The sequence below is a fragment of the Erpetoichthys calabaricus genome, chromosome 8 (assembly GCF_900747795.2).
Source record: "Erpetoichthys calabaricus chromosome 8, fErpCal1.3, whole genome shotgun sequence".
In the NCBI taxonomy this organism is placed as follows: Eukaryota; Metazoa; Chordata; class Cladistia; order Polypteriformes; family Polypteridae; genus Erpetoichthys; species Erpetoichthys calabaricus.
This window is the reverse complement of record NC_041401.2, coordinates 124506708-124532898: the sequence shown is the minus strand read 5'-3', so window position 1 is coordinate 124532898 and position 26191 is coordinate 124506708. Positions and strand designations below refer to the sequence as shown.

The 26191-nt window shown below is 41.6% G+C and overlaps 2 protein-coding genes across 4 annotated transcripts in view; one reads left to right on the top strand and one right to left on the bottom strand.

Annotated features, from left to right (window-relative positions):
* Window positions 1-8903, top strand: part of arhgef16 (Rho guanine nucleotide exchange factor (GEF) 16) — a 72392-nt gene extending 63489 nt beyond the window's left edge. For both annotated transcript variants that reach the window (XM_028807440.2, XM_028807439.2), the window contains exon 15: window positions 5174-8903. In XM_028807440.2, the coding sequence (XP_028663273.1) occupies window positions 5174-5313 (140 nt within the window). In that variant the 3' untranslated portion in view covers window positions 5314-8903. The remainder of the gene's footprint in view (window positions 1-5173) is intronic.
* Window positions 8904-15294: 6391 nt separating this feature from the next.
* megf6b (multiple EGF-like-domains 6b) overlaps window positions 15295-26191 on the bottom strand; it is a 199903-nt gene continuing 189006 nt past the window's right edge. For both annotated transcript variants that reach the window (XM_028807434.2, XM_028807437.2), the window contains 10 exons: window positions 24293-24421; window positions 24075-24206; window positions 23635-23763; window positions 23402-23530; window positions 23139-23267; window positions 22827-22955; window positions 22560-22688; window positions 19108-19236; window positions 16670-16798; window positions 15295-16469 (listed from right to left, as the gene is read on the bottom strand). In XM_028807434.2, the coding sequence (XP_028663267.2) occupies window positions 16399-16469; window positions 16670-16798; window positions 19108-19236; window positions 22560-22688; window positions 22827-22955; window positions 23139-23267; window positions 23402-23530; window positions 23635-23763; window positions 24075-24206; window positions 24293-24421 (1235 nt within the window). In that variant the 3' untranslated portion in view covers window positions 15295-16398. The remainder of the gene's footprint in view (window positions 16470-16669; window positions 16799-19107; window positions 19237-22559; window positions 22689-22826; window positions 22956-23138; window positions 23268-23401; window positions 23531-23634; window positions 23764-24074; window positions 24207-24292; window positions 24422-26191) is intronic.

Genomic DNA, 26191 nt, shown 5'->3' with positions numbered 1-26191 from the left:
GAAGATGCAATACGCCAGACCCAACAATTCAGAAGAGCTGAAGGCCACTATCAGAGCAACATGGGCTCTCATAACACCTGAGCAGTGCCACAGACTGATCGACTCCATGCCACGCCGCATTGCTGCAGTAATCCAGGCCAAAGGAGCCCCGACTAAATATTGAGTGCTGTACATGCTCATACTTTTCATGTTCATACCTTTCAGTTGGCCAACATTTCTAAAAATCCTTTTTTTTTTGCATTGGTCTTAATTGATATTCTAATTTTCCGAGATACTGAATTTGGGCTTTCATTAGTTGTCAGTTATAATCATCAACATTAAAAGAAATAAACATTTGAAATACATCAGTCTGTGTGTAATGAATAAATCTAATATACAAGTTTCAGTTTTTGAATGGAATTACTGAAATAAATCAACTTTGTCATGATATTCTAATTTTATGACCAGCACCTGTATGTATGTATACAGTACTGTGCAAAAGTTTTAGGCAGGTGTGAAAAAATGCTGTAAACAAAGAATGCTTTCAGAAATATAAATAATGATTGTTTATTGTTATCAATTTACAAAATGCAAAGTGAGCGAACAAAAGAAAAATCTAAATCAAATCAATATTTGGTATTACTACCTTTTGCCTTCAAACCAGCATCAATTCTTATAGGTACACTTGCACAAAGTCAGGGATTTTGTAGGATTCTAGTCAGGTGTATGATCAACCAATTATACCAAACAGGTGTTAATGATCATCAATGTCACACGTAGGTTGAAACACAGTCATTAACTGAAACAGAAACAGCTGTGTAGGAGGCTTAAAACTGGGTGAGAAACAGCCAGACTCTGCTACCAAGGTGAGGTTGTGGAAGACAGTTTCATGTCATGGCAAGATTGAGCACAGCAACAAGACACAAGGTAGTTATACTGCATCAACAAGGTCTCTCCCAGACAAAGATTTCAAAGCAGACTGGGTTTCAAGATGTGCTGTTCAAGGTCTTTTGAAGAAGCACAAAGAAACGGGCAACGTTGAGGATCGTAGACGCAGTTGTCGGCCAAGGAAACTTAGTGCAGCAGATGAGACACATCAAGCTTATTACCCTTTGAAATCGGAAAATGTCCAGCAGTGCCATCAGCTCAGAACTGGCAGAAACCAGTGGGACCAAGGTACACCCATCTACTGTCTGGAGAAGTCTGGCCAGAAGTGGTCTTCATGGAAGAGTTGCAGACAAAAAGCCATACCTCCAACGTGGAAACAAAGCCAAGCGACTCAAGTATGCACGAAAAGCATAGGAACTGGGGTGGAGAAAAATGGCAGCAGATGCTCTGGAATGATGAGTCAAAATTTGAAATATTTGGCTGTAGCAGAAGGCAGTTTGTTCGTCGAAGGGCTGGAGAGCGGTACAATAAAAATAATAAATAAAAAATAAATAAATAAAAAATAAAACCAAATGAACAACTACTTTAACAGGTTTGACCACCCTAACCCACTCTCACACTCACCTCGGAGTATTGCACCCTCCACACATCCTTCTGCTGATACCAGCATAGGAAAGACATCCCCACCCATAATTACAACAGCGCAAGTGAGCAGAGAGCTGAGGAGACTTCGTGCCAGCAAAGCAGCGGGTCCAGATGGAGTATCGCCACGACTGCTGAAGGTCTGTGCATCGGAGCTGGGGGGTCCTCTACAGCGCATCTTCAACCTGAGTCTGGAACAGGGGAGAGTCCCGAGGCTTTGGAAAACATCTTGTATCACCCCAGTCCCAAAGGTATCACATCCTAGTGAGCTGAATGACTTTCGGCCTGTTGCTCTGACATCACATGTGATGAAGACCATGGAGAGGCTGCTGCTTCACCACCTTAGGCGACAGGTTTAACACGCCCTTGACCCTCTGCAGTTTGCATATCAGGAGAAGGTGGGAGCAGAGGATACCATCATCTATATGCTACACCGATCCCTCTCTCACTTGGACAGAGGCAGTGGTGCTGTAAGAATTATGTTTCTAGACTTCTCTAGCGCCTTCAACACAATCCAACCTCTGCTCTGCTCCTTAGGGACAAGCTGACAGAGATGAGATTAGATTCATACCTAGTGGCATGGATCGTGGACTATCTTAAAGACAGACCTCAGTATGTGCGTCTTGGGAACTGCACGTCTGACATTGTGGTCAGCAACACAGGAGCGCCACAGGGGACTGTACTTTCTCCGGTCCTGTTCAGCCTATATACATCGGACTTCCAATACAACTCGGAGTCCTGCCATGTGCAAAAGTTCGCTGATGACACTGCTATCGTGGGCTGCATCAGGAATGGGCTGGTGGAGGAGTATAGGGACCTAATCAATCACTTTGTTAAATGGTGTGACTCAAACCACCTACACCTGAACACCAGCAAAACCAAAGAGCTGGTGGTGGATTTTAGGAGGCCCAGACCCCTCATAGACCCAGTGATCATCAAAGGTGACTGTGTGCAGATGGTGCAGACCTATAAATATCTGGGAGTGCAGCTGGATGATAAATTAGACTGGACTGCCAATACTGATGCGCTGTGCAAGAAAGGACAGAGCCGGTTATACTACCTTAGAAGGCTGGCGTCCTTCAACATCTGCAATAAGATGCTGCAGATGTTCTATCAAACAGTTGTGGCGAGCACCCTCTTCTACACAGTGGTGTGCTGGGGAGGCAGCATTAAGAGGAAAGACGCCTCACGTCTGGACAAACTGGTGAGGAAGGCAAGCTCTATTGTTGGCATGGAGCTGGACAGTTTAACATCTGTGGCAGAGCGAAGGGCGCTCAGCAGGCTCCTATCAATTATGGAGAATCCACTGCATCCACTTAATAGTATCATCTCCAGACAGAAGAGCAGCTTCAGCGACAGACTGCTGTCACTGTCCTGCTCCACTGACTGATTGAGGAGATCGTTCCTCCCCCAAACTATGCGACTGTTTAATTCCATCCGGGGGGGTAAACGTTAACATTTAACATTATACATAGTTATTGTCTGTTTTTCACCTGCATTATTAACAATATTATTTATTGTATCAGTATGCTGCTGCTGAAGAATGTGAATTTCCCATTGGGATTAATAAAGTATCTATCTATCTATCTCTCTATCTCTCTATCTCTCTATCTCTCTCTCTCTCTCTCTCTCTCTCTCTCTCTCTCTCTCTCTCTCTCTCTCTCTCTCTCTATATATATATATATATATATATATATATATATATATATATATATATATATATATATATATATATATATATATAAATAATGAGTGTCTGCAGGCAACAGTGAAGCATGGTGGAGGTTCCTTGAACGTTTGGGGCTGCATTTCTGCAAATGGAGTTGGAGATTTGGTCAGGATTAATGGTGTTCTCAAAGCTGAGAAATACAGGCAGATACTTATCCATCATGCAATACCAACAGGGAGGCGTATGATTGGCCTCAAATTTATTCTGCGGCAGGACAATGACCCCAAACATATAGCCAAAGTCATTAAGAACTATCTTCAGCGTAAAGAAGAACAAGAAGTCCTGGAAGTGATGGTATGGCCCCCACAGAGCCCTGATCTCAACATCGAGTGTGTCTGGGATTACATGACGAGACAGAAGGATGTGAGAAAGCCTACATCCACAGAAGATCTGTGGTTAGTTCTCCAAGATGTTTGGAACAACCTACCAGCCAAGTACCTTCAAAAACTGTGTGCAAGAGTACCTAGAAGAATTGATGCTGTTTTGAAGGCAAAGGGTGGTCACACCAAATATTGATTTGATTTAGATTTCTCTTTTGTTCATTCACTGCATTTTGTTGATTGATGAAAATAAATGATTAACACTTCCATTTTTGAAAGTATTCTTTGTTTACAGCATTTTTTCACACCTGCCTAAAACTTTTGCAAAGTACTGTGTATATGTTTATATATATATATATATATATATATATATATATAATATATATATATAATATATGTATGTACATATATATATATGGAAGAGAAGGTCTGTGATACGGTTTACCATGAACAATCTGTGCACGGTCCTGTTTAATGCTAAAAACAAGAAATCGATAGCAGAAACACGAAACGCAGTTTATAGCATTCCATGCAGTTCTTGCTCAGCGGTATACATAGGACAAACATCAAAAAGAATCGCAACACGTATACAGGAACATCACAACGCCGTCAGAAGAAAGGACTCACTTTCATTGATCTACACGCATACTAAATCAACAGGACATACATTTAACTGGGACAATGTACAAGTAAAATTTAAGGCCAGTACTAAAAGTGCCAGAGAGCTGGCTGAATCTTGGCTATCAAATGAGAACGCCATCAACAGACACTTGGACATAAATCCAGCATATGCAAACTTAAGAAGAACATGTTCATAATAAATAAACTGTACACCCAATACCCCCCCCCCCCCCCCCCATCAAACTGACTTATACCAGAAAAACCCAACCCCACCCCTCCACGTAATGTTTTGCTATATATTGCCTTTGATTTTTGTAAGTCTAACCATTATGCTCTGATGAAGACCCCTGGCAGGGGTTGAAAGCTCAGGAATAAAAACTACATTATGATACGTGATTCATTTTTTCTCCCTTTGTGGATCTCCATCTGCACATATATATGTATGTGTATATAATATATATATAAGTATTAATTATTGTTATACATGAAGCGTACACTCTTAAATATTTTGATTTCATTGCACAGTTTTGCTGTTTAGGAACCATCATAGCAGCAAATTACCTTTTTAAAATCAAGTAATGGAAACTTGGTGGATTAATAAAAAAAGCAGAAAGTATTGTACTTTTTAATTTACATAGTATTAGAAAGGAAAGTCACTTAATCCAATTTGGTGCCCTGCAATTGATAGGAAGATAACCATACACACTCATATATGACTAGTTTAGAAATGCAAAACAGGCATGTTGGAGAGAATCATACAATTGCTGTATGTACTGAAGATGTATTTGGCAAACCTAGACTTAATTCAGTTGAGCATTTACTCTGTTATCTGGATTTTTATTCTGTATGACTTTAAGAGTATAAGCCATTAGTTTCAAATCATAAGGATTTTCACTATGACCTTACAAAGATATTTTTTTTTCTGGTAGCATTTGGTTCAGGTCCCAATCTGTAGTATGAACAGGGTTAAAGAAACATGTTTCTGTCCCCGCAGGTTGGTACCAGGGTGAGAGGTTGCGGGATGGAGAGAGAGGATGGTTTCCTGACAGCTGTGCAAAGGAGATTACTAATCGCGTCGCTGTAGAACGCAACGTACGACGCATGGAGAGGCTACGCAAGGAAACAGATGTGTGAAGCAGAAAGGCCACAACAATATGCCAGCATGCTCATTTTTGCAAGATACTCATAACAAGGATGACAACAGACTGGAACAGATGCACCCCAGAATTGTGTTTGCTGATGTTGCATAAGCTAAAGGATGCTGGGTATTTTAATGGTGACAGCAATAATGGATATTTAAAGCTTTTCCTTCTCTTGCTGTTCTGCATAATTACTAGCATCATCCTATCTTGTATGGCCATAGGAACATGTGGGTAAGTTATTTTGTCTTGGGCTATGGATTTTAATTTATATCAGAAACTGGAAAAGAGTACCACAACAAGAAGGGAAGCCAACCTGGCTATAAGCAGAGATGCTTCTCTCTGAATTGTTTCTGAGTGAAAGAGAGTTTCCTTGCAATTGTTAGTGGGTACACAATATGAATTTCATCTTTGATATATTTGCAGTAGAGTGATTCTTATAATCACTGCCAAAGCACTGCCTGAAAAAATTTTAATATTTAGTAAAAACTTCTTCATGTGCAGTATGTATGTCAAATCCGAGGAACTATAAATCCTTTGGTGGGGAGGGAATATGTGTGCATATTCAAGGGATTTTGGGGGTGTTGTTATGTAAATACAAACCTATCTCAGTTTTGGGCAAAGTGTCCTTGAGCACTTTGGAAACCAACTTGGACATGTGTGTATGTAGGGTGGGTTGGGATTGTGACCAATGCAGAATTATCATTTCAATTTCTGGACTATGCCAAGTAAGGCCACTTTACCAGAAAAGAGGACTATTTTATTAAAATATGTCAGTGTGTTGTCTGAACAGTCACACTGTGGTTTTGATCATTTATTTAAATCCAATAATTATGTTAATTACAAAACTGATTTTGGATAGGATAAAAATAAAATACTTCTGTATTGTTTCATTTTTTACCTTGTTAGGGAGGACTGGTCCTTCTGGGACTTTAAAAACTGTAATTTAAAATTGAATTTGCACAAGTAAAAACAGTTTCAGAATAAGAGCTGCAGAATGTTACACTCCTTTGAACAGTTTGACATTAATTATATTTCTAGTTTTACCCTTGTTCATCCAGTGACCAGATTAAGCTGGAGAATATAGTCATCTGTAAACATAAAAATAAATAACTTAAATTCCAACTTGCTGTAGTAAAGTTTGTACATTGCCCATCTTTTGAGGACTAGTCAGTATTTGAGTGCATTGTCTGTGGATGCCATGTAGTGAGACATTACAGAATATGCTGTAATTCCTACCTAGTTTCATTTTACATCATATATAATGCCTTCTTTACTTTGATGGCTGCACTTTTTGGTAGTATTTTGCCTTTAGCACTGCTCCAGCATTAGACCTACTTCAATTTGATAATATTGGTAACACTGAACTTCATATAAAGTGCCAGCATAAGTACATAAAAATAGCCAGCATAGCATATATGTGTACTTTTTAGCCATTCTCTGAGCTTTATTAAGAAAAAAAAGCTTTCAGGAAAATTGACTTTTTTAATCTTGAAAAATTATCAGCAAAAGATATTTACAAGCAGAAATGTTTGCCTGTATGGGAGCAGGACAGTGTTTTAGGGGTTCTGAGTAACATACAAAACATGAGATACTTTCCCTATGCAACAGGAGTGCTTGCTTTGCTTGAACAATCAGCAGACCACAATGTAACACAAGGATTTTTTTTTTCTGTCACCTTTGTACATTTAAGAGGTAATGCTGCCAAGTTAATTTAAGCTGTCTAATTCTGCACTACTGCTAATAAATTAATATACATTCACTGGAAAAAAAACTGATTTCCCAGCATCTCTTAAGTATAAATGAAAACCCTGTGATCTTTTTAAAATCTTTAGAAAATCTAAAAATGCAATGTCACATTTTAATAGGGTTCAATGTGAATATTTTTTTAAAAGGCAATCCCATTGCTAGGCGTGAACTTCAGGGTGGAAGAGAAAATAAATGCCCAAAATCTCAGGGAGGAAAGAAATGGCTTAATAGGTACTTACTCTCTATTCAGCCATACTGCCCACTTTTGGCTAACTCAGCTGATTTCCATTCTGGAAAAGATGCATACATGCAGCATAAATTGTACACATCTCCCGTTCAGTGCAACTAGGATGTCCACAGCAATTAAAACTCATAAAAAATATTTCCTGAAAATGTGTTTTTGTTTTGGTTTTAACAATTTTATGTTCTGCCATTTTTTTTCGATGTCCCTTTCGGGACCTTTTTATTAATATAACAGTAAAAAAAAGTCTGCAAACATTTTGAATTATCATAATTTTTGCATTAATTTAACCCTAAATGTGATCAGATCATCAAGTTCCAATTATCCATTGAAACTAATTACAGAACTAAAAAAAAATGTTCTTTCTTCAGTTTTACTTGGAAAACTGTTCAAGTAAATTGTAGACCGTATTTTTAATTAGTAATTAAACAAAAAGGAAACCCTCAGAAAGGGGGATGCTATAACAAATTGTGGAAATGTGTTCTAATTTCCCTTTGTTGAGTGCTCTTCAGTCATGCTTTTTGATAAAGATGATTAAACATATATTGATGTCTTTACCAAGTAGTTATATACTCACCAGCCACTTTATTAGGTACACCTTGCTAGTACTGGGCTCAACCCCCTTTTGCCTTCAGAACTGCCGTAATTCTTTGTGGCATAGATTCCAGAAGGTTCTGGAAACATTTCTCAGGGATTTTGGTCCATATTGACATGAAAGCTTCATGGAGTTGCTGCAGATTTGTCGGCTGTACATCCATGAAGTGAATCTCCTGTTCCACCACATCCCAGTGGTTCTCTATTGGATTAAGATCTGGTGACTGTGAAGACCATTTGAGTAGAGTGAACTCATCCCATTCACAAAACCAGTTTGAGATGATTTGAGCTTTGTGACATGGCGCATTATCCTGCTGGAAGTAGCCATCAGAAGATAGGTACACTGCGGTTGGGGATGGACATGGTCAGTAACAATACTCAGGTAGGCTGTGGCAATTAAAGAATGCTGAATTGGTAGAAAGGGGCCCAAAGTGTACCAAGAAAATATCCCCCACACCATTAGAGGTTGTGGGTTTGATCCCAAGTCCTCCTCACATTTACCATTTTGTGAAGTGAGCTGCTATTATTACTATATAATAAAAACATGCATTTGTTTTGAGTGTGTAACAGCTGGTGTAAATTTATGGTACTTACAAAAGTTAGCGCTGAAGGGATAAAAGCAGATACACAAACACAGCTCAATCATTTCTTCTTGGTGTCTTGTTGAGCAAACAGACACCATAGTGTCTGTTATTTTTGCATTAAATGTAAATTTTTGTTACATGGTATTAATAGCAGCTCACTACCCAAAGCGCTAAATACAGAGAAGACACAGAATTTGAGCCATTGCTAAACAGTAGCTTATCATCTGCACAGATCCATGACAAAGTAGTGTTACCACTGTGACAACTGGTTGAAAATGAAATGGGCAAACACGTATGCGAATGTCTTTTATTTTGTACCAGGTGATAGTTGGGCTTCAGCAAACATGTTGATTGAGCAAATTTCTTTTTCTTCAGTTTTATTCTTGAATAAAAGCATACTTGTTTTGTTACACCTTTTTTGAAAGTGTTTCTTGGATATTTGGTCTTCACACATCCTACACGTCATGTCAAAATTATATCGTTATTACTATAACATATGGAAAACATTTTCTGTTTTAGCCGTGTGTTCAGCATTTCTTGTCTTGCATTTCCTCTGTCATCCTATATTTACACCGATCATTGTAGACACAGAACACACATAAAATGTATGTATTTCAAATCACGATATTTCATTACCTATATAATTCCTTACAAACGCATCACCAGATAAACACTTCAACACAGACTTCAGCTGTGAGGAATTCAGCATTACTAATCTTTGAAGTGACCAGTAAATGAATCATGCATTTTTAGCTGCCAGAAAGAATTTGCTATCAATGACACTTCCAGTAGTTTCTGGATGTTTTTTAAAGTTTCAAAATGAAACAGATTTCCACTTTTCAAGTCCTCTGCAAACAAACGTAGTTTTTTTTGAAAAGAGTAACAACACCTTTTTTACCCGTCAATACTGGGAGCTCCATCTATAGTGATAGATACCAATTTATTGATGTCAATTTCTCTAACAGTCGAAAATTACAAAATTTTTACTGAGATATCTTCATCGCCAGTTTTTCCTTTAAGAGGTATTACAGCCAGTAATTCTTCATGGAGACCTTTATTTGAAACATACTGTCCCAGAAGGCTAATTTCTGCGATTTCCTTCATGTCACGACATGCCACATGCCAAAGAAAATACAGATGCCGATTTTATTTCATTAGTCTGTTGATCTGTCACATTCTTACCCATCTTAATGATACTCTCATGAACAGTATTTTGCGGATAGTGGAGTGTCTTCAATTTTTAATAATATTTTTTGTTTATTTTTTAAGTCAAAGTAGAAAAGGCACTTGTTAGTTATTTAAAATGTCTCTAGTTAAAGCATCATTCAGCTTTCTTCAGAACAGGCTGCATTGCCTGGCTCAATATGGCTGCCGAGTTGTGCTTTCCATTGTGTTGTGTTGTCTTCTTCAGTTCATGGTGTGATGGTCTTCATCAGTTTGGTAAGAGAGATGCTTCTTCATCATATGTTGGTTAGTAAGAGAGAGAGAGAATGTGGTTGAACAAGCAGATTTATAGATTCTCTGTCCAACCCCTACAGCCAATAGGAGATCATGATACTTAAAAGCTTCTGATCCAAGCCAATTCCAAACAGCCATACTTCAGACCAATGGGGGAATACAACATCTTAAAACCTGCCACCCCCAAGACCATATGTTAAGGTAAACTGGCTTTCTTGTGGGGGTTGAAAGACTTTAGCAGAGAAATACTTGCCAAACTGGTTTAAGGCACATCCCCCCCATCTCTGTCGTAAAATTCAAAGAGACCCATTCCTAAAGGGGGGTAAACATGAATACTTCTCACTAATGTAACACTAAATTACATTGCTTTGCCTAAATTACAAATAAAGACATACAAAATATTTATCAACTTATATGCAAAATCTTACATCACAACAGCTTTACAATCTAACGAGAAACAGCAAAACTTGCTGATTGTTGCATTTTAAGTTAATTCTGTCATTGCTTCTTTTTCTTCTCCGAATGAATTTTTTTTTTTTTTTTGGATGTTCGACATTTGATTTTTTGTTATTGGATAACTTTTCATTGTAAATTAGACATGATAGAAGACCCATAGAGTTTTTCACCTCAGTTTTAAATTACTCGGATACACTACAGCGTAAAGGTGACTAATATTACAACATTGTTCATTTCTTTAGTGATAGTCTTCACCTTTAACCCCCCCCCCCCCCCCCCATCATCTGCCCATCACTCTGTACTTCACTACTTAAACTGCTTAGCAAGCAGTGCAAAATGTATTCATCAGTCCGAACTCAGCTAGCTGTATTATGTAAATAGGACACAAATATAATAATGTTTAGAAAGACCTGAGAAGGCATGGTGACAATTACCCACAAAACATTTATGAAAGTATTAGGAATCCCAATAAACGTTGAAGCGTACATCCAATCTCGAGTACTGAAGAAAACTCTGGAGAGCATATGATCTGACCAAAGACATAATCTCATGAAACAGAATGACTGTGAGGAGATGTAGATGATGTAGTTAAGAGGTTAAAAGCAACAGAGACTTTTGACGGACTGCCTGATTCACATATAGCTAAAGAAATATCTAAATGAAAAATATTATTAACCTATAAATTTATCTTTACAAAAGTCTAATCAAATAATATGTTAAGACATGAAAATGTGAATGTGTCTATCATCCTGGGAAGAGCTCCAGCCAAAGTACCGCAAGAGGCTAGTGAGCTACAGGTTGCCAATCCCTGGTCTAGACTTTCTTTGGCCCTTTCTAAAATGTGAATTTTGTACTGCATTAACTTTTCTTTTGTAAGTTTGCATGTGTGCTTGTTGAGCAGGGCAACAGAAACTTAAACACAAAAATATTGGTTTAACAATTCACATGCTTCACAAGAAGCTCACCAATGTGTCTGCACAATGGTATCTGCAAGTAAATTTCATCCATCCTCTTCCACTTATCCGAGGTCGGGTCGCGGGGGCAGCAGCTTGAGCAGAGATACCCAGACTTCCCTCTCTCCGGCCACTTCTTCTAGCTCTTCCGGGAGAATCCCAAGGTGTTCCCAGGCCAGCCGGGAGACATAGTCCCTCCAGCGTGTCCTGGGTCTTCCCCGGGGCCTCCTCCCAGTTCGATGTGCCTGGAACACCTCACCAGGAAGGCGTCCAGGAGGCATCCTGATCGATGCCCGAGCCACCTCATCTGACTCCTCTCGATGCGGCGGAGCAGCGGCTCTACTCTGAGCCCCTCCCGGATGACTGAGCTTCTCACCCTATCTTTAAGGAAGAGCCCAGACACCCTGCAGAGGAAACTCATTTCAGCCGCTTGTATTCGCGATCTCGTTCTTTCGGTCACTACCCATAGCTCATGACCATAGGTGAGGGTAGGAACATAGATCGACTGGTAAATTGTTCACCACGACAAACCGGTGCAGAGCCCGCATTACTGCGGATGCCGCACCGATCCGCCTGTCGATCTCACGCTCCATTCTTCCCTCACTCATGAACAAGACCCCAAGATATTTGAACTCCTCCACTTGGGGCAGGATCTCGCTACCAACCCTGAGAGGGCACTCCACCCTTTTCCGGCTGAGGACCATGGTCTCGGATTTGGAGGTGCCGATTCCCATCCCAGCCGCTTCACACTCAGCTGCGAACCGATCCAGAGAGAGCTGAAGATCACGGCCTGATGAAGCAAACAGGACATCATCATCTGCAAAAAGCAGTGACCCAATCCTGAGTCCACCAAACCGGACCCCCTCAACACCCTGGCTGCGCCTAGAAATTCTGTCCACAAAAGTTATGAACAGAATCGGTGATAAAGGGCAGCCCTAGCGGAGTCCAACTCTCACTGAAAACGAGTTCGACTTACTGCCGGCAATGCGGACCAAGCTCTGACACCGGTTGTACAGGGACCAAACAACCCTTATCAGGGGGTCCGGTACCCCATACTTCCGGAGCACCCTCCACAGGATTCCCTGAGGGACACGGTCAAACGCCTTTTCCAAGTCCACAAAACACATGTAGACTTGTTGGACGAACTCCCATGCACCCTCCAGGACTCTGCTAAGGGTGTAGAGCTGGTCCACGGTTCCGCGACCAGGACGAAAACCACACTGTTCCTCCTGAATCCGAGGTTCGACTATCCGACGGACCCACCTCTCCAGAACCCCCGAATAGACTTTTCCAGGGAGGCTGAGGAGTGTGATCCCTCTGTAGTTGGAACACACCCTCCCCTTAAAGAGGGGGACCACCACCCCGGTCTGCCAATCCAGAGGCACTGTCCCTGATGTCCATGCGATGTTGCAGAGACGTGTCAACCAAGATAGCCCTACAACATCCAGAGTCTTGAGGAACTCCGGGTGTATTTCATCCACCCCCGGGGCCCTGCCACCAAGGAATTTTTTGACCACCAGAGTCCCAGAGATGGGGGAGCCCACCTCCAAGTCCCCAGGCTCTGCTTCCTCATTGGAAGGCATGTTAGTGGGATTGAGGAGGTCTTCGAAGTACTCCCCCCACCGACCCACAATGTCCCGAGTCGAGGTCAGCAGCACACCATCCCCACCATATACAGTGTTGACACTGCACTACTTCCCCCTCCTGAGACGCCGGACGGTGGACCAGAATCTCCTCGAAGCCGTCCGAAAGTCGTTCTCCATGGCCTCCCCAAACTCCTCCCATGCCCAAGTTTTTGCCTCAGCAACCACTGAAGCCGCATTCCGCTTGGCCTGCTGGTACGTGGTATCATTCAAAAGACCTTCTATGATGAATAAAAAATTTGGACGGCGTTTTCCCTTGCCCGGACGTGGGTCATCGGGGCCCCCCCTCTGGAGCCAGGCCTGGAGGTGGGGCTCGATGGCGAGCGCCTGGTAGCCGGGCTTGCACCCATGGGGCTTGGCTGAGCACAGCCCGAAGAGGGAATGTGGGTCCCCCTTCCCATGTGCTCACCACCTATGGGAGGGGCCAAGGAGGTCGGGTGCAGTGTGAGTTGGGTGGTGGCCAAAGGCGGGGACCTTGGCCGTCCGATCCTCGGCTACAGAAGCTGGCTTTTGGGACGTGGAATGTAACCTCTCTGAAGGGGAAGGAGCCTGAGCTAGTGCACGAGGTTGAGAGGTTCCGGCTAGATATAGTCGGGCTCACCTCGACCACAGCTTGGACTCTGGAACCAATCTCCTTGAGAGGGGCTGGACTCTCTACCACTCTGGAGTTGCCCCCGGTGAGAGGCTCCGAGCGGGTGTGGGCATACTTATTGCCCCCCGACTTGGAGCCTGTACTTTGGGGTTTACCCCGGTGGACGAGAGGGTAGCCTCCCTCCGCCTTCGGGTGGGGGGACGGGTCCTAACTGTTGTTTGTGCATATGCACCGAACAGCAGTTCTGAGTACCCATCCTTTTTGGAGTCCCTGGAGGGGGTGCTAGAGGGCATACCTTCTGGGGACTCCCTCGTACTGCTGGGAGACTTCAGTGCTCACGTGGGCAATGACAGTGAGACCTGGAAGGGCGTGATTGGGAGGAATGGCCCCCCCGATCTGAACCCGAGTGGTGGTTTGTTATTGGACTTCTGTGCTCGTCACGGATTGTCCATAACGAACACCGTGTTCAAGCATAGGGGTGTTCATATGTGCACTTGGCACCAGGACACCCTAGGCCTCGGTTTGATGATCGGCTTTGTGGTCGTGTCATCGGACCTGCGGCCACATGTCTTGGACACTCGGGTGAAGAGAGGAGCAGAGCTGTCAACTGATCACCACCTGGTGGTGAGTTAGCTCCGACGGTGGGGGAGGATGCCGGTCAGGCCTGGTAGGCCCAAACGTGTTGTGAGGGTCTGCTGGGAACGTCTGGCAGAGCCCCCTGTCAGAAGTAGCTTCAATTCCCACCTCCAGCAGAACTTCGACCATGTCCCGAGGGAGGTGAGGGACATAGAGTCCGAATGGGCCATGTTCCGTGCCTCTATTGTTGAGGCGGCTGACCGGAGCAAGTAAATTTCGAAAAATTAAACCAAAGCCCTAAAAAAATATTAGCTGTCTGCACCTGCTTTTTGTGGTGGCACCAATTAAGAAAATAATATGGACAGGTGTCATCTTAGAGTTGGGCATGCACTACGCAGTTTTCTCGCATGTTATGACATCAGGTGTTTGTGTGCCCTCACGCTTATTCATTTGCATTGATAGCTGACTGGAAGCAGGCATGTGCTATGCTATTTTATGGTGGTCACTTTTGAATAATCCTGCATGATTGGGCACTTCTAGGCCCAATGATCTCATGACACAGAGTCTTAATATGAGCCTGATGTTAGTGGTTAATGAATCAAGCTCTCTTGAGCTTCAACTCTTGGACAGAAAAATGGAAGACATTCTTCTGCAGAATCTGTAGGTGTTATCAAGAATTCATTTTTTCCTACAATTGTTGTAACCTGTCGATGTCCCAAGACTGAAACGCCCCAAACCATTACTAATACCACCAAATATACCAGAATTTCTTTTACTTCCCATTAACCTACATCATTTTATTTTAGCATTGCCTTTAGGACTATTAAAAATCGTACCACTATTTGTTCCTTGAGCCTATCGTCTCTTTTTGGGTAAGAGATGTTCTGTCATCCTGTCATGCAGTAGCATCTGCATTTCCTGCCTTGTCTCCCACCACTCCTTTCATCATTGATGATGGCCTGTTGTCCCAAAGGCTTACATGTACTTCCCTGTTGTGTTCCCACATAACTCAGGTTCCACAATTGGCTATAATTTCCAAGGCCATCATTCCAGTGAGAACTGTAGAGGCAAGAGATACTCCTTATACAGTAAAGGCCTTGGGTATAAATCTCTGAGAATGATTTGAGGCCAGATCTTAACCAGAGTGTTTTAATTCTTTTTTTCTTTACACGTACTAAGTGTTGAAAATCAGTAAATACTACAGTACTTACATACATTCATAAATACATACATACATACAGTACAATGTCAAGTAGTTCTGAGCCCCAAAGACACAGCTCCCTGCTGCTTTGTGTGCTGAAGCAAAGTCTTTTTGACAACACTTGAGTAAAAATGAAATAAATGAGACAGATGGCACCCAGAAACAGCTTCAGTTCATGTCACCAAATGAAGACTGCACTTCCTGTTCACTTCAGGCCTGATGAGGATTATATGCCATCTTCATCACATCTTTTACTGTAGGACTTCTGTCCAAGTCTCAGTGGAACAGCCAACATTGTATTCAGGACGTAAATCACAAATAGTTCTTAATCACTGCTTCCTTTTCCTACAATTCCCCAAATAGGTAACAGGTCAGTCTCCTCTTATCATTTCAGGCAAATACTGCAGTGGCTAATTGGAAGCAGATTGTAGTGCTTGCTTGTGCCTCAACCACATTGGCCAAAGGCAGGCAATGGCAATCAAGCGTATCGCCACGGTCTGGGGAATTAGAGTTCAGAGTGGTTCACTGGCTTTCCCATGAATGCAAACAAAATGTCTTAGGAGAAAAATGTTATTTTTAAGTCACTGTGCTTATCAAATGTAGAAATGCATTTAATGTTTTGGCTCCTTCACACTGGGCCAAGTCTTTGTGAGTAGAAATAGTTACTTTTTAAAATTCAAAACAAGAGGCACATCCTCTGTGAGTCACTCCCCAAAAGTGTCTGGGATGAACTACTTTAAAGTGCTGTCAATGAGCCTCATTTTCCTTATTGACCCCTGTAATGTGGTCAGCCAAGTTAGATCTGATTACATTTTAGTGTCCAAGTTTCTTTCTTCAGAGTATATTCAGGCAATATTGACTGGGACTGGCGTATTTATTGGTTTCCAAATCCAACATGACTCATGTCTATAATACAGTATTGGACCATTAATAATTCTTTGTGTTATTTATATACCAATACAGTAAAGAAGGGCATTCCCATTGCTTGTCCCAGTTGTCTGGATCCTGGTAATGTTCATGGTTTTACTGTGGATTATATGGGAGCAAAGGAGCGATTGGTTCTTCTTGAGCCTGCTGAGGATTGAGGTAGCTGGGGAGGACCACCTAAAAATAAAAATGTTTATAGGATTTAGAAACATAATATATGTTACGTAAACCAAGATCCGTATTGCCCATTCTCAAAGCACAGTATAACTGTTTCCAAGGATGTACAAGACACTGAGATATTGGTGTAAACATATCTCTTAATTATTTCAGTCATTCTACCTCCCTGTAGCACAGAGGGTGTCTTGTAATCTGCTTACCTTCTAGACAGGTGAAGCCCAGGTAACCAGACAGACAGGTACAGCGGCCATTCTTGGTGTTGCACAGAGCACTTTTGTTACATTCACAAGTTAGAGAGCAGTTTGGACCAAATGTATTTGCATGGCACTCTGGGAAGACATAAAAAAAAACTGTAATATCTTTGCCAACAGGGGACAGAGAAGTAGTGTGATGCAACCACTGTGACCCATTTGCCTGCTATCTAAAACATTGTCATGTAAGTATTGTGCTGTAATGATTGTAGTGGTGCCCAAACTGGTTTCTACCTTATACTTGGCGCTTCTGAGATGGGCTTCAGATATGCAACCCTCAAACTGAATGAAGTAACTTCTGTAAAAAGGTACGTGAAACTCAGGTTTGGCAGGAGTAGCCATTTTCATTGACCCTTTTTCTCACATTCTTAATGATGTATATAAATTTGTGAAAATAAAGATTAAATGTGCCATTTTTGCTATTAATATGACTCCTATTCTAAGGACAGTCTAATAAATGCTTTGATTTTAAGAAAAAATTCTTATTTAGATATGTGTATATATACATGCATATTATATATATAAATAAAGATTGAAGTATCTGTTCCAAGCTCCTATCATAATAGAGGAAACGGACTCATGCAGCTGCAGTTGAGCAATGAGGTAAAGGAATACAAGAAGTTCAATTTTTGTGGGATGCTTAGTCACATTCTGATTATCTACAGAGCTGATTGAAAAGTTTTGAACCCACATTTGTCATTGAACATGTGAAGGTTCTTCAGGTTTGGTGCTTAGTCCTTTTTCAAAGTACAGTAAAACCTCGATTATCCGTAACGGGTCAGGACCGAGGCAGTGAAAAAAATAAGGGAAAAAACAGATAACAGAACAGCTACTTTTAAAATGATATACAGTAGATTAGTTAAGCAAATAGTTGTATTTTTTCACAAAAAAACTATATTAACAAAATTAATGTATATAATGTTGTAATGACCAGCGTAATAAGCAAATACAATGTGGAGATACTGGAGTTTTATACATTTTACTTTGTTCCTTAACAAATGGTGCCATCTTAGGTTTCCCTACCAATAATTTTCTCCTGCCACTCACGTTCTCTCTTTGTATACCGCAAGCACTGCTGCTTATTGTCTCCTGACTCCCTACTCAAACCTTCCTTCCGCCGCACCTTCCTTTTTCTCCTATCACTCATCTCCTAAGAAGCATGTCCGCCCCTTGTAGAACAGAAGCCTTTTACGCAGTCCCATCACGTCCGCATTCCGCCCTTTCTGCACCCACACAGCACATCATAAGCTGCTTGCACATCACAATATATTAACAAAACATAACAATTTAAAAAGAAAATTCCAATACAGAAGAACCTTAACATACAGAATAACATCACCGTCGATGGTTTCCATTTTCGACACGTTTTTCAATTTTATTGGCATCACGCTTTATATCATTCACAGTTGTTCTTCCTACCTTGTAAATTGAAGCAATATTTGAAGTACTTTTGCCTTTTTGTAAATGTTTAATAATTTAAATTTTTTGTGACAGTTCCAACACCACACATATATGTTTATCGGCCATAACAATGTACAGCAGTTTAATTATAACAAAAGAGAAAAGCTACGAACCGCTACTAAAGCTGAAGGTATGCAGCTGACACTGATTTCAAAATGCAGCATCACACGTGGTGCTAGCAACAAGGAGAGTTGTTCCAATGTTCATAGCTCGCAGCGTATTGTGTGGCAGTAGTAATAGGTAGCCGCTGGTGTGTGCAATTTTTTTTTTTTTTTTTTTGCCCTGACAGATAATCGAAGATTTACTGTACCATCTTTCAAACTTCTCAAAGACATGCAACATTTCATTTTTTACATACTCTTTAAGGCAGTGACCATAGCTTTTTTTCACCTCATGCCCCAAAATCACACAGGGCAAAGTCGGCACTATAAGGAGGGTGTTCCAGTGCAATGGCAGGAACACAGCTGAATATAATTCATGGCCACCATTGTAAAAGAGAAGTGAAACTATTTGGTGTAAATCCTCAAGATCTAAGCAGAAACTTCCTCCTGACGTACAGTCATAAGGCCCTGCCCTTTATTCTCACACCAACACTGACCCATCAACACACACTCTATGCATGAATGCATGTAATACAGTCCATCTCAAAACATTCAATCACCTCTTTTCTCTTTGGGATGTAAAAATACTTGTTCATTCCATGTGCTTTAAGCTGAAGGTGAATTCTGATGGTAGGTCCATTTTAAAAATACACTCATGGGAAGATTAAATAATAATTTGGGAAGTGGAAAGGAACCCTAAGTTTCAACTGTACCCATGCTGATGGTCACACTAGACCTCTAGCGTCGGCCCCTTTTTTTTAGGAACGCTATCTTGGCAGCTTTACCGTGTACTCCTACTGGAGAAAGGTGCAGTTATCAACCTACCAGTATCACAATTTTTTCCAGTTTTCCCAGGTGGGCAGATGCATGTTCCATCTACTGGGTCACATGGTGCTCCTCCATGGCAGTTGCACGTCTGCAGACAGCCTTCTTCGAAGTGACCTGGCTCACAGCCTAAAGGGTAAACGAATGTCAATTCCTGACACTTAAACTGAAGTTAAAAAAGTGACGACCATCCTAAGGTTGCACCCTCTGAGCAGCACCCACGCCAAGCAATCATACAAGCTTTTGTATGGATCTGGCTTTTTATAGTTTATATATGACAATGAAAAACATGGAAGAAGGATGCGTTCACTACACCCTAACTGGAGACTAGAGCCCACCTACCCAATTAAATGATCTCATCTATTGGGCTCCCCAAAGTCACTTCCTGCCTGTCTCTCTCTCTCCCTCTCTCATAACCTTCATGGATCAGATTTTAAAAACTTACATAAAAAAAAAGAGCCTCGAAATGTGCATACACAGCTTTCCATGCAAATGTCAGGATTTCTAAAAGAAAACTTAACAGGAGAACGTGTGTACATGGCAACTCTAACCCATCCATACTCAACATTTTGGAGAAACTGGGTAATGTCAGCTCCCTGATCAATTAGGGAAATGCAGCCAAACCAGCTAAGTGACGACTTGCATGACATTATAAAGCATATCACCAATCTGTTGTTATAATGTGTGTTGACTTTACAAACATGTTACACCTCAAATCTGATAATTATGGTGTACAGACTGAATTCTAGGACCCTTTCAAGAGGGCAAATGCTGTGCATTTGCATTGAAGGACTTTTTTTGATTTTTCATCAGTTTAAATCGGCTACCTCTTGTCACTTCTCAGGGAACTGGCTGCCAGGTCAGGAATATGTCAACCAAGCTTCACTCGATCATGCCCACTGCACTGAAAGCCATCGGCTCACTGGTGAGGCGCTACATCCAGTTTTTGAATGGTGCGGGTGTACATACATTAAATATTTTTGGAAACAAAAAAAGGCAATTTACAGTAGTGTCCAGTTCCCTTAACATAATCAAATCATATTGCAATAAGAGCATCTAGGATGAACTAGAAACAACCACTGTCTGCTGTACTGAGATGGCTCAAGCATGGAGATCATCAAGATCATCAAATTCCAAAGTGTTCAACTGTTGGGAAACCTCACCTGGGGCCTCGTGTATAAACGGTGCATATGCACAAAAATGTTGCATGCGCCCATTTCCGGATCTCACACCTGTGGAGTCTTGTGTATAATCTACTACTATATTAAAATCACCATCCCATCGTAACCAATTCAATCTGCTTCCAAAGTTATATCTCAGCTTTAACTTAAACTGATGTCCCAACCAAAGTCAAAGCCGAGGCCATTCAGGCTTTAGTGACCGCTTGTCCATGCCTCCTTGTATACAACATATTTCAGAAGCACGTAGCAATTAATGACTGGGACAGAGGACACTTAAATGCTTTTTATGTTAAAAAGCATTTAACATAATACTTTAATTACGATGAGATTTGAGAATCTGTAGTAAATTAAACATCGATTTTAAGATGAAGTTTACGACATCCTACTTTAATGACAAAATAGACAATTTAATTAAAGTGTAAATTTCGAGATCAAAGTCAACATTTTTACTTTAATTTCGACATTGACCTTTTTTTCTTCACTGTGCCCGTACTTTTTTTTTTCTTATCTATGGCCCTAATACACTTCGGTATGACACTCACCTTTTCACATTGACTTTGATATCTTTTTTTTATGTCTTTTTACAAAACACTGAATGGAAGGGGCTATTTATATTGATTCAGGGAGGAGTTGGGTTGGGGCTTTAGGCGCATGCATGTGCATTAAAATTCACATTGATTAGGATTTATAAAGGGGAAGTGCATAGAACTTTGCTTGCACACAGTTTCATGCATCTGAACTTTTTTGTGCGTACGCACATTTCTGCTTTTGTCTGTTCACCATGTTTTAGTGTGAATTCTATGCACACCGTTATACATGAGGCCCTTGGTGCATCAATACTAGAGACTATTGAGCGCATCCTGAGCAGCTGCATCACTGTATGGGTTGGGAATGGCACTGTCATGGATAGCAAGACCCTGTAGTGGATAGTGAGGGCAGCTAAGAAGCTCCAACATGGACATGTACACCACACACTGCATCCAAAAAGCTACCAGCATTGTGGAGCATCTGACACAACCCTCACATAAACTATTCACCCTTTTGCCATCTGGAAAAAGGTACTGAAGGATTAGGAGCTTCACTACCAGAATGTGTAATAGTTTCTTCCCTCAAGCCATAAGACTCCTAAAAACTCCAAGACTAGGCTGATAGCGCACACACACACACATCTTCCTACTCAACTAGATCATGTCTTTGTATTTATTATAATACTGTTACCTTCTTCCTACTGCCAGTGTCATGTTTACATCAGTTCCTTCTATTAAGATACTGTCACAATTTGGCACAACCTGCTACTTTCTTTTTGTTCCTTTAGATATCCTCTGGTGGGCACTGCACTGTGTTCGTTTGTACCTCGGACAGTCTGGCACTGTCCTGCATGTGTGTAGCTTTTGCTGTAGTCATGTGATCTATGCACACTGGTCCTGGAGGAACGTTGTTTCGTTTCACTATGTACTGTGCAAACTGTATATGGTTGCAATGACCATAAAAGCTACTTGACTTGACTTGATGCAACTTTTGTTAACTGTAAGGAGTTACATGGCATTAATGCACAAGTCATCTGTGCCATGACTCAGTGGCCAGTGTCAGTCCATGATTCATTTATTTTGAGGCAAAGTAGCTTTGATAGACGTGATGTTACTGCACATGCCGGCTGGCTTATTGGTAAGATAATTGGCTGAACCCTCACTTTTCCATATGGCCTGAATTATTTATTGTAACAGTTGGCACCTTACGCATTTCCCCGACTCCCAGAATGTAGAACAGAGGCGCTCTAATGCCACACATGATCTTGTGCTCTCAGTTGCAGAGATACGCTTGAATGCTGGTGAAGGTGTCTCAGTGCATCAGGTGGGAGGCTGCTCTACCAGCCAATGACGTTCTATGACATCACAATTGCATATGTATGAGGTTTATTAGCATACTCCACGTATGGATGGCATTTGAGTCATGTTCAAATACATACATTTACAAGACGATTGCGATTTATAAAAATAAATTGTATATTTTTGTCATATGCATTTTCTTGGTTTTTTTTGCATACATATATTTTCATACTCAAATCCATGTAAAGGTTTATAAATGAAACCCCTGGTCACTTTGCCAGTCCTCTTAATTTCTGGCCAGCTTTACCTTTCATTCCCTGACTTCTCCTAACTATTTTGCTGAAAATGAGCTCCTGCAGTTTTCCACGTGCTACTTGCCAAATCCTCACCAGAGTTACATTGAAACTTCAATCCCAGTACAACTATAATACTCTGTTCTCCTTACTTTTCTCGCAGTGACTGCCATAGTAACCAGCTGGACACCGGCACTGACCAGAGACTGGATCACAAGTAGCGCTGTTGGTGCAGTTACAGGATTGATGGCAGTTGTTTCCATAAAAGCCTGGTGGGCAGTCTGAAAAGAAAACATCAATACCAATGTTGTTAAAGATCATTTGGAAGCCCGATGCCCCTAAGTGTCAGGGCACCCCACTTTGTCATTTTGATAACACTGTGGTGCAGAACAGTTTTGCTTTAATTTTTTAAGTCTTACCATATTCACATGAGTGCCCATAATAACCTGGGGCACACTGGCAGCATCCTGTCACTCTGTCACATGTGCCATTGTTCTGACATAAACACAAGTGCTGGCAATCCGCTCCGTATCTTCCGAGGGGGCACTCTGGAACACAGACAGTTTAGCTTCTTTACAACTTTAATGGATGATGGAAGGAAAGACAAGCTGCAGCAAAATGCCACCCAGATGGTTATCAGAGCCAAAGCAGCAGCTAAATATGTGAACAGATATGCAAAGTGGCACAAACTGTGCTCAACAGTGTCATATGGAGCAGAGGACTCGGCTCACCTGCCTCACAATGTAGGCCAGTCCAGCCCAACCCACATGTGCAGTTTCCACTGACGGGATCACACAGTCCACTGTTCTGACAGGAGCACAACGACTGGCAGCCAACACCAAACCTTCCTGCTGGACACCCTGCAATATCAGCCAGAAAGGGGATACATAATACTTAATGGCACCAGCTGTTCTACCACTTCATGTGTAAAGAATGGCAATGTCAGGTCAGAAGGTGCAATTTTATGAAGAGGATGCCCCCCCAACTTCCTCACCTTCCTCACAGCGCAGACCCATCCTTCCAGGTGGACAGATACAGCTTCCAGTCACATGGTCACAGTGATTTCCCCCCACACAGGAGCAGACTTGAGCACAGTCCTTCCCAAAGTACCTGGCAGGGCATTCTAGGCAGAGCAAAGCAAGTGAAGGACTTCATAAAGAGGAGTCCTTCGAGTGTGAGGTCATCAGCATGTTGGTTTCCACTCCATTAAACATAATGGCAACTTACTTGTGTTGCAGTCAGCTCCCATGTAGCCTGCTGGGCACTCACAAGATCCTGTGGTGGCCTCACAATGTCCTCCATTCAAACACTGGCACTTATGTTCACAGTTAGATCCATACCAGCCATCTGAGCAGCCTGACAAAAAAAGAAAATGACAGACATGGAGATGTGAGCATGGATGCCAATCCTCACTACTGGCTGGCACTGCTACTGTATCTCTGTCACACAGGGACAAGCTTGCTATTATTCATTGTTGTGTGCCTCTAGTGAGCCATTCACAGAATTAGGTTTCCATGAATATGTAGCTCATCTTTTTTTTCCAACATATGAATCAATTTTACAATTGCAGATGTACCCAGAAATGAACTTCAGAAGACATCACTATGACAGGACTGGCACTGGCAAGTTAATCTCCAGCTCTGCCACTACTAAGAGGAGGAACTTACTGAATTGGCAGACACTGCCATGGAATCCTGGTGCACAATAGCATACACCAGTGACAGGGTGGCAATGCTGATTTCCTCCTGAGCACTGACAAACTTGGTTGCAGTTCTGCCCGTAGGTTCCTGGCAGGCATACTTTGAAGAAAAAATGAAAAAAAAAGAGATGTAAGCTCAAGTGGCATTAAGAATAAGACATCTATGGAGCTTTTGGCACTACTCACTGTGTTCACAGCCACTGCCAGTGAATCCAGGAGGGCAGCCACACTCTCCGGTGATGTGGTTGCAGGACATTCCAGAAGGGCAATTGCAGTGGCTTGCACAATCTTCCCCATAAAAGCCAGGTAAGCAGGCTGAAAAGGAGCCATTTGAGCAAACAGAAGATTACAAAACAGAAAACTCATGACCAGCAGAGGGCGCTGCAGTCTTCTCAGTGAAATTCTTTCGTCTGTTTTCTGACCAGATTATGAGAAGTCAGCTCTTATCTGAGCAACACTTGGAGTAAGCATGACCTATTATCCTTGGAGACTCTGCCAGTATTCTGCCTGTTTAACTTTTCACCAACATACAGAATATTAGTCAGTTTCCCACCACCCTTAGTGCTTATCCTGTCTCATGGCTCAGAGATTTCAGTGTAGCAAATACCAAAATACCTCATTATGGACACATGATTTTATGCATAATAAGTACAATGTCCATGTGGTCCCAACACTAGGCAACTGCATGAATTATCTGTGCCATGTCCCTATTGTGCATTTACATTATAGAAGTGCACTTTAGGCTGATATAACAGATTCCTTGGGAAGACCCCTGGACACAATGTAAGGAGTCATCCTGAATATCAGTCAGTCCATTGAAGGCCACAGTCATGCTGAGTTGATTTGCCACCAATCATTAACCGAACAATATATTTTTAGACTGCGGTTCAATACAACTTACATTAAATTGTGTTTCCTATCTATTGCTGCAGATGTCCACACATTTCCTGAAGCTGCTTTTTCCATTTCTGGGTCACAGGTGTCCACAGCCTATCTCAGTACCTTTGCATGGAAGGTCACAACCAACCTGCTCTGAGTTCACACAGAACTACCCATGTTTGTTTTAACAGGTCTGGTGAGGATGTTTTCTCTTTTCAAAAGGACTACTCATTCATTGTGAATTTCCCATTGGGATTAATAAAGTATCTATCTATCTATCTATCTATCTATCTATCTATCTATCTATCTATCTATCTATGGAGTTAATTTAGTGTCATTCTAAACACCAGATGCTCCACAATGCTGGTAGCTTTTTGGATGCAGTGTGTGGTGTACATGTCCATGTTGGAGCTTCTTAGCTGCCCTCACTATCCACTACAGGGTCTTGCTATCCATGACAGTGCCATTCCCAACCCATACAGTGATGCAGCTGCTCAGGATGCGCTCAATAGTCTCTAGTATTGATGCACCAAGGGCCTCATGTATAACGGTGTGCATAGAATTCACACTAAAACATGGTGAACAGACAAAAGCAGAAATGTGCGTACGCACACCAGAGCACGGAGAGGAAAGCCTGAAGGGAGCAGAGAAAAAATGGATATCAGCTGTACCCATGAATATGTTGGCAAGAGCCTGTGTTTATCAAGCATTTCAGTGTAGAAAAACGGTCATAACTGGCTCAAAAATCTCAGAGAGGTCCTAGTCTTAGGAGAAGGAGTGTTTTATCAATTTTCCTAATTTCAGAAACCATTCCTAACTTCACCAGGATTGAGGAGAGCTCATGAGCTGTCCTAACTCCCTAGGAGCTGCCAGAAGATGGCATTCAGGCAGAGATTGACACACGCATCCCGGGAAAGGTGGAATGCTTTGGAAATGCTTGACAACAATGAACTTGTAAAAAGATATCGCTTAGACAGAGATGGAACAATATTCATAACAAATCTTGTATGTAACTTGATCGGTCTTTCTACATGAAGAAACCATGCACTGTCAGCTGAAATGAAAGTGTTGGTAACATTACATATAAAATGCAGCTTTGCAATAGCATTGATTTGTGTCTGTTACAACCAACTATTTCTAGAATTTTGTACTAAACTTTGAATGCCCTTACAACATGTGAAGTAATACGCAATTTATACATTTCTC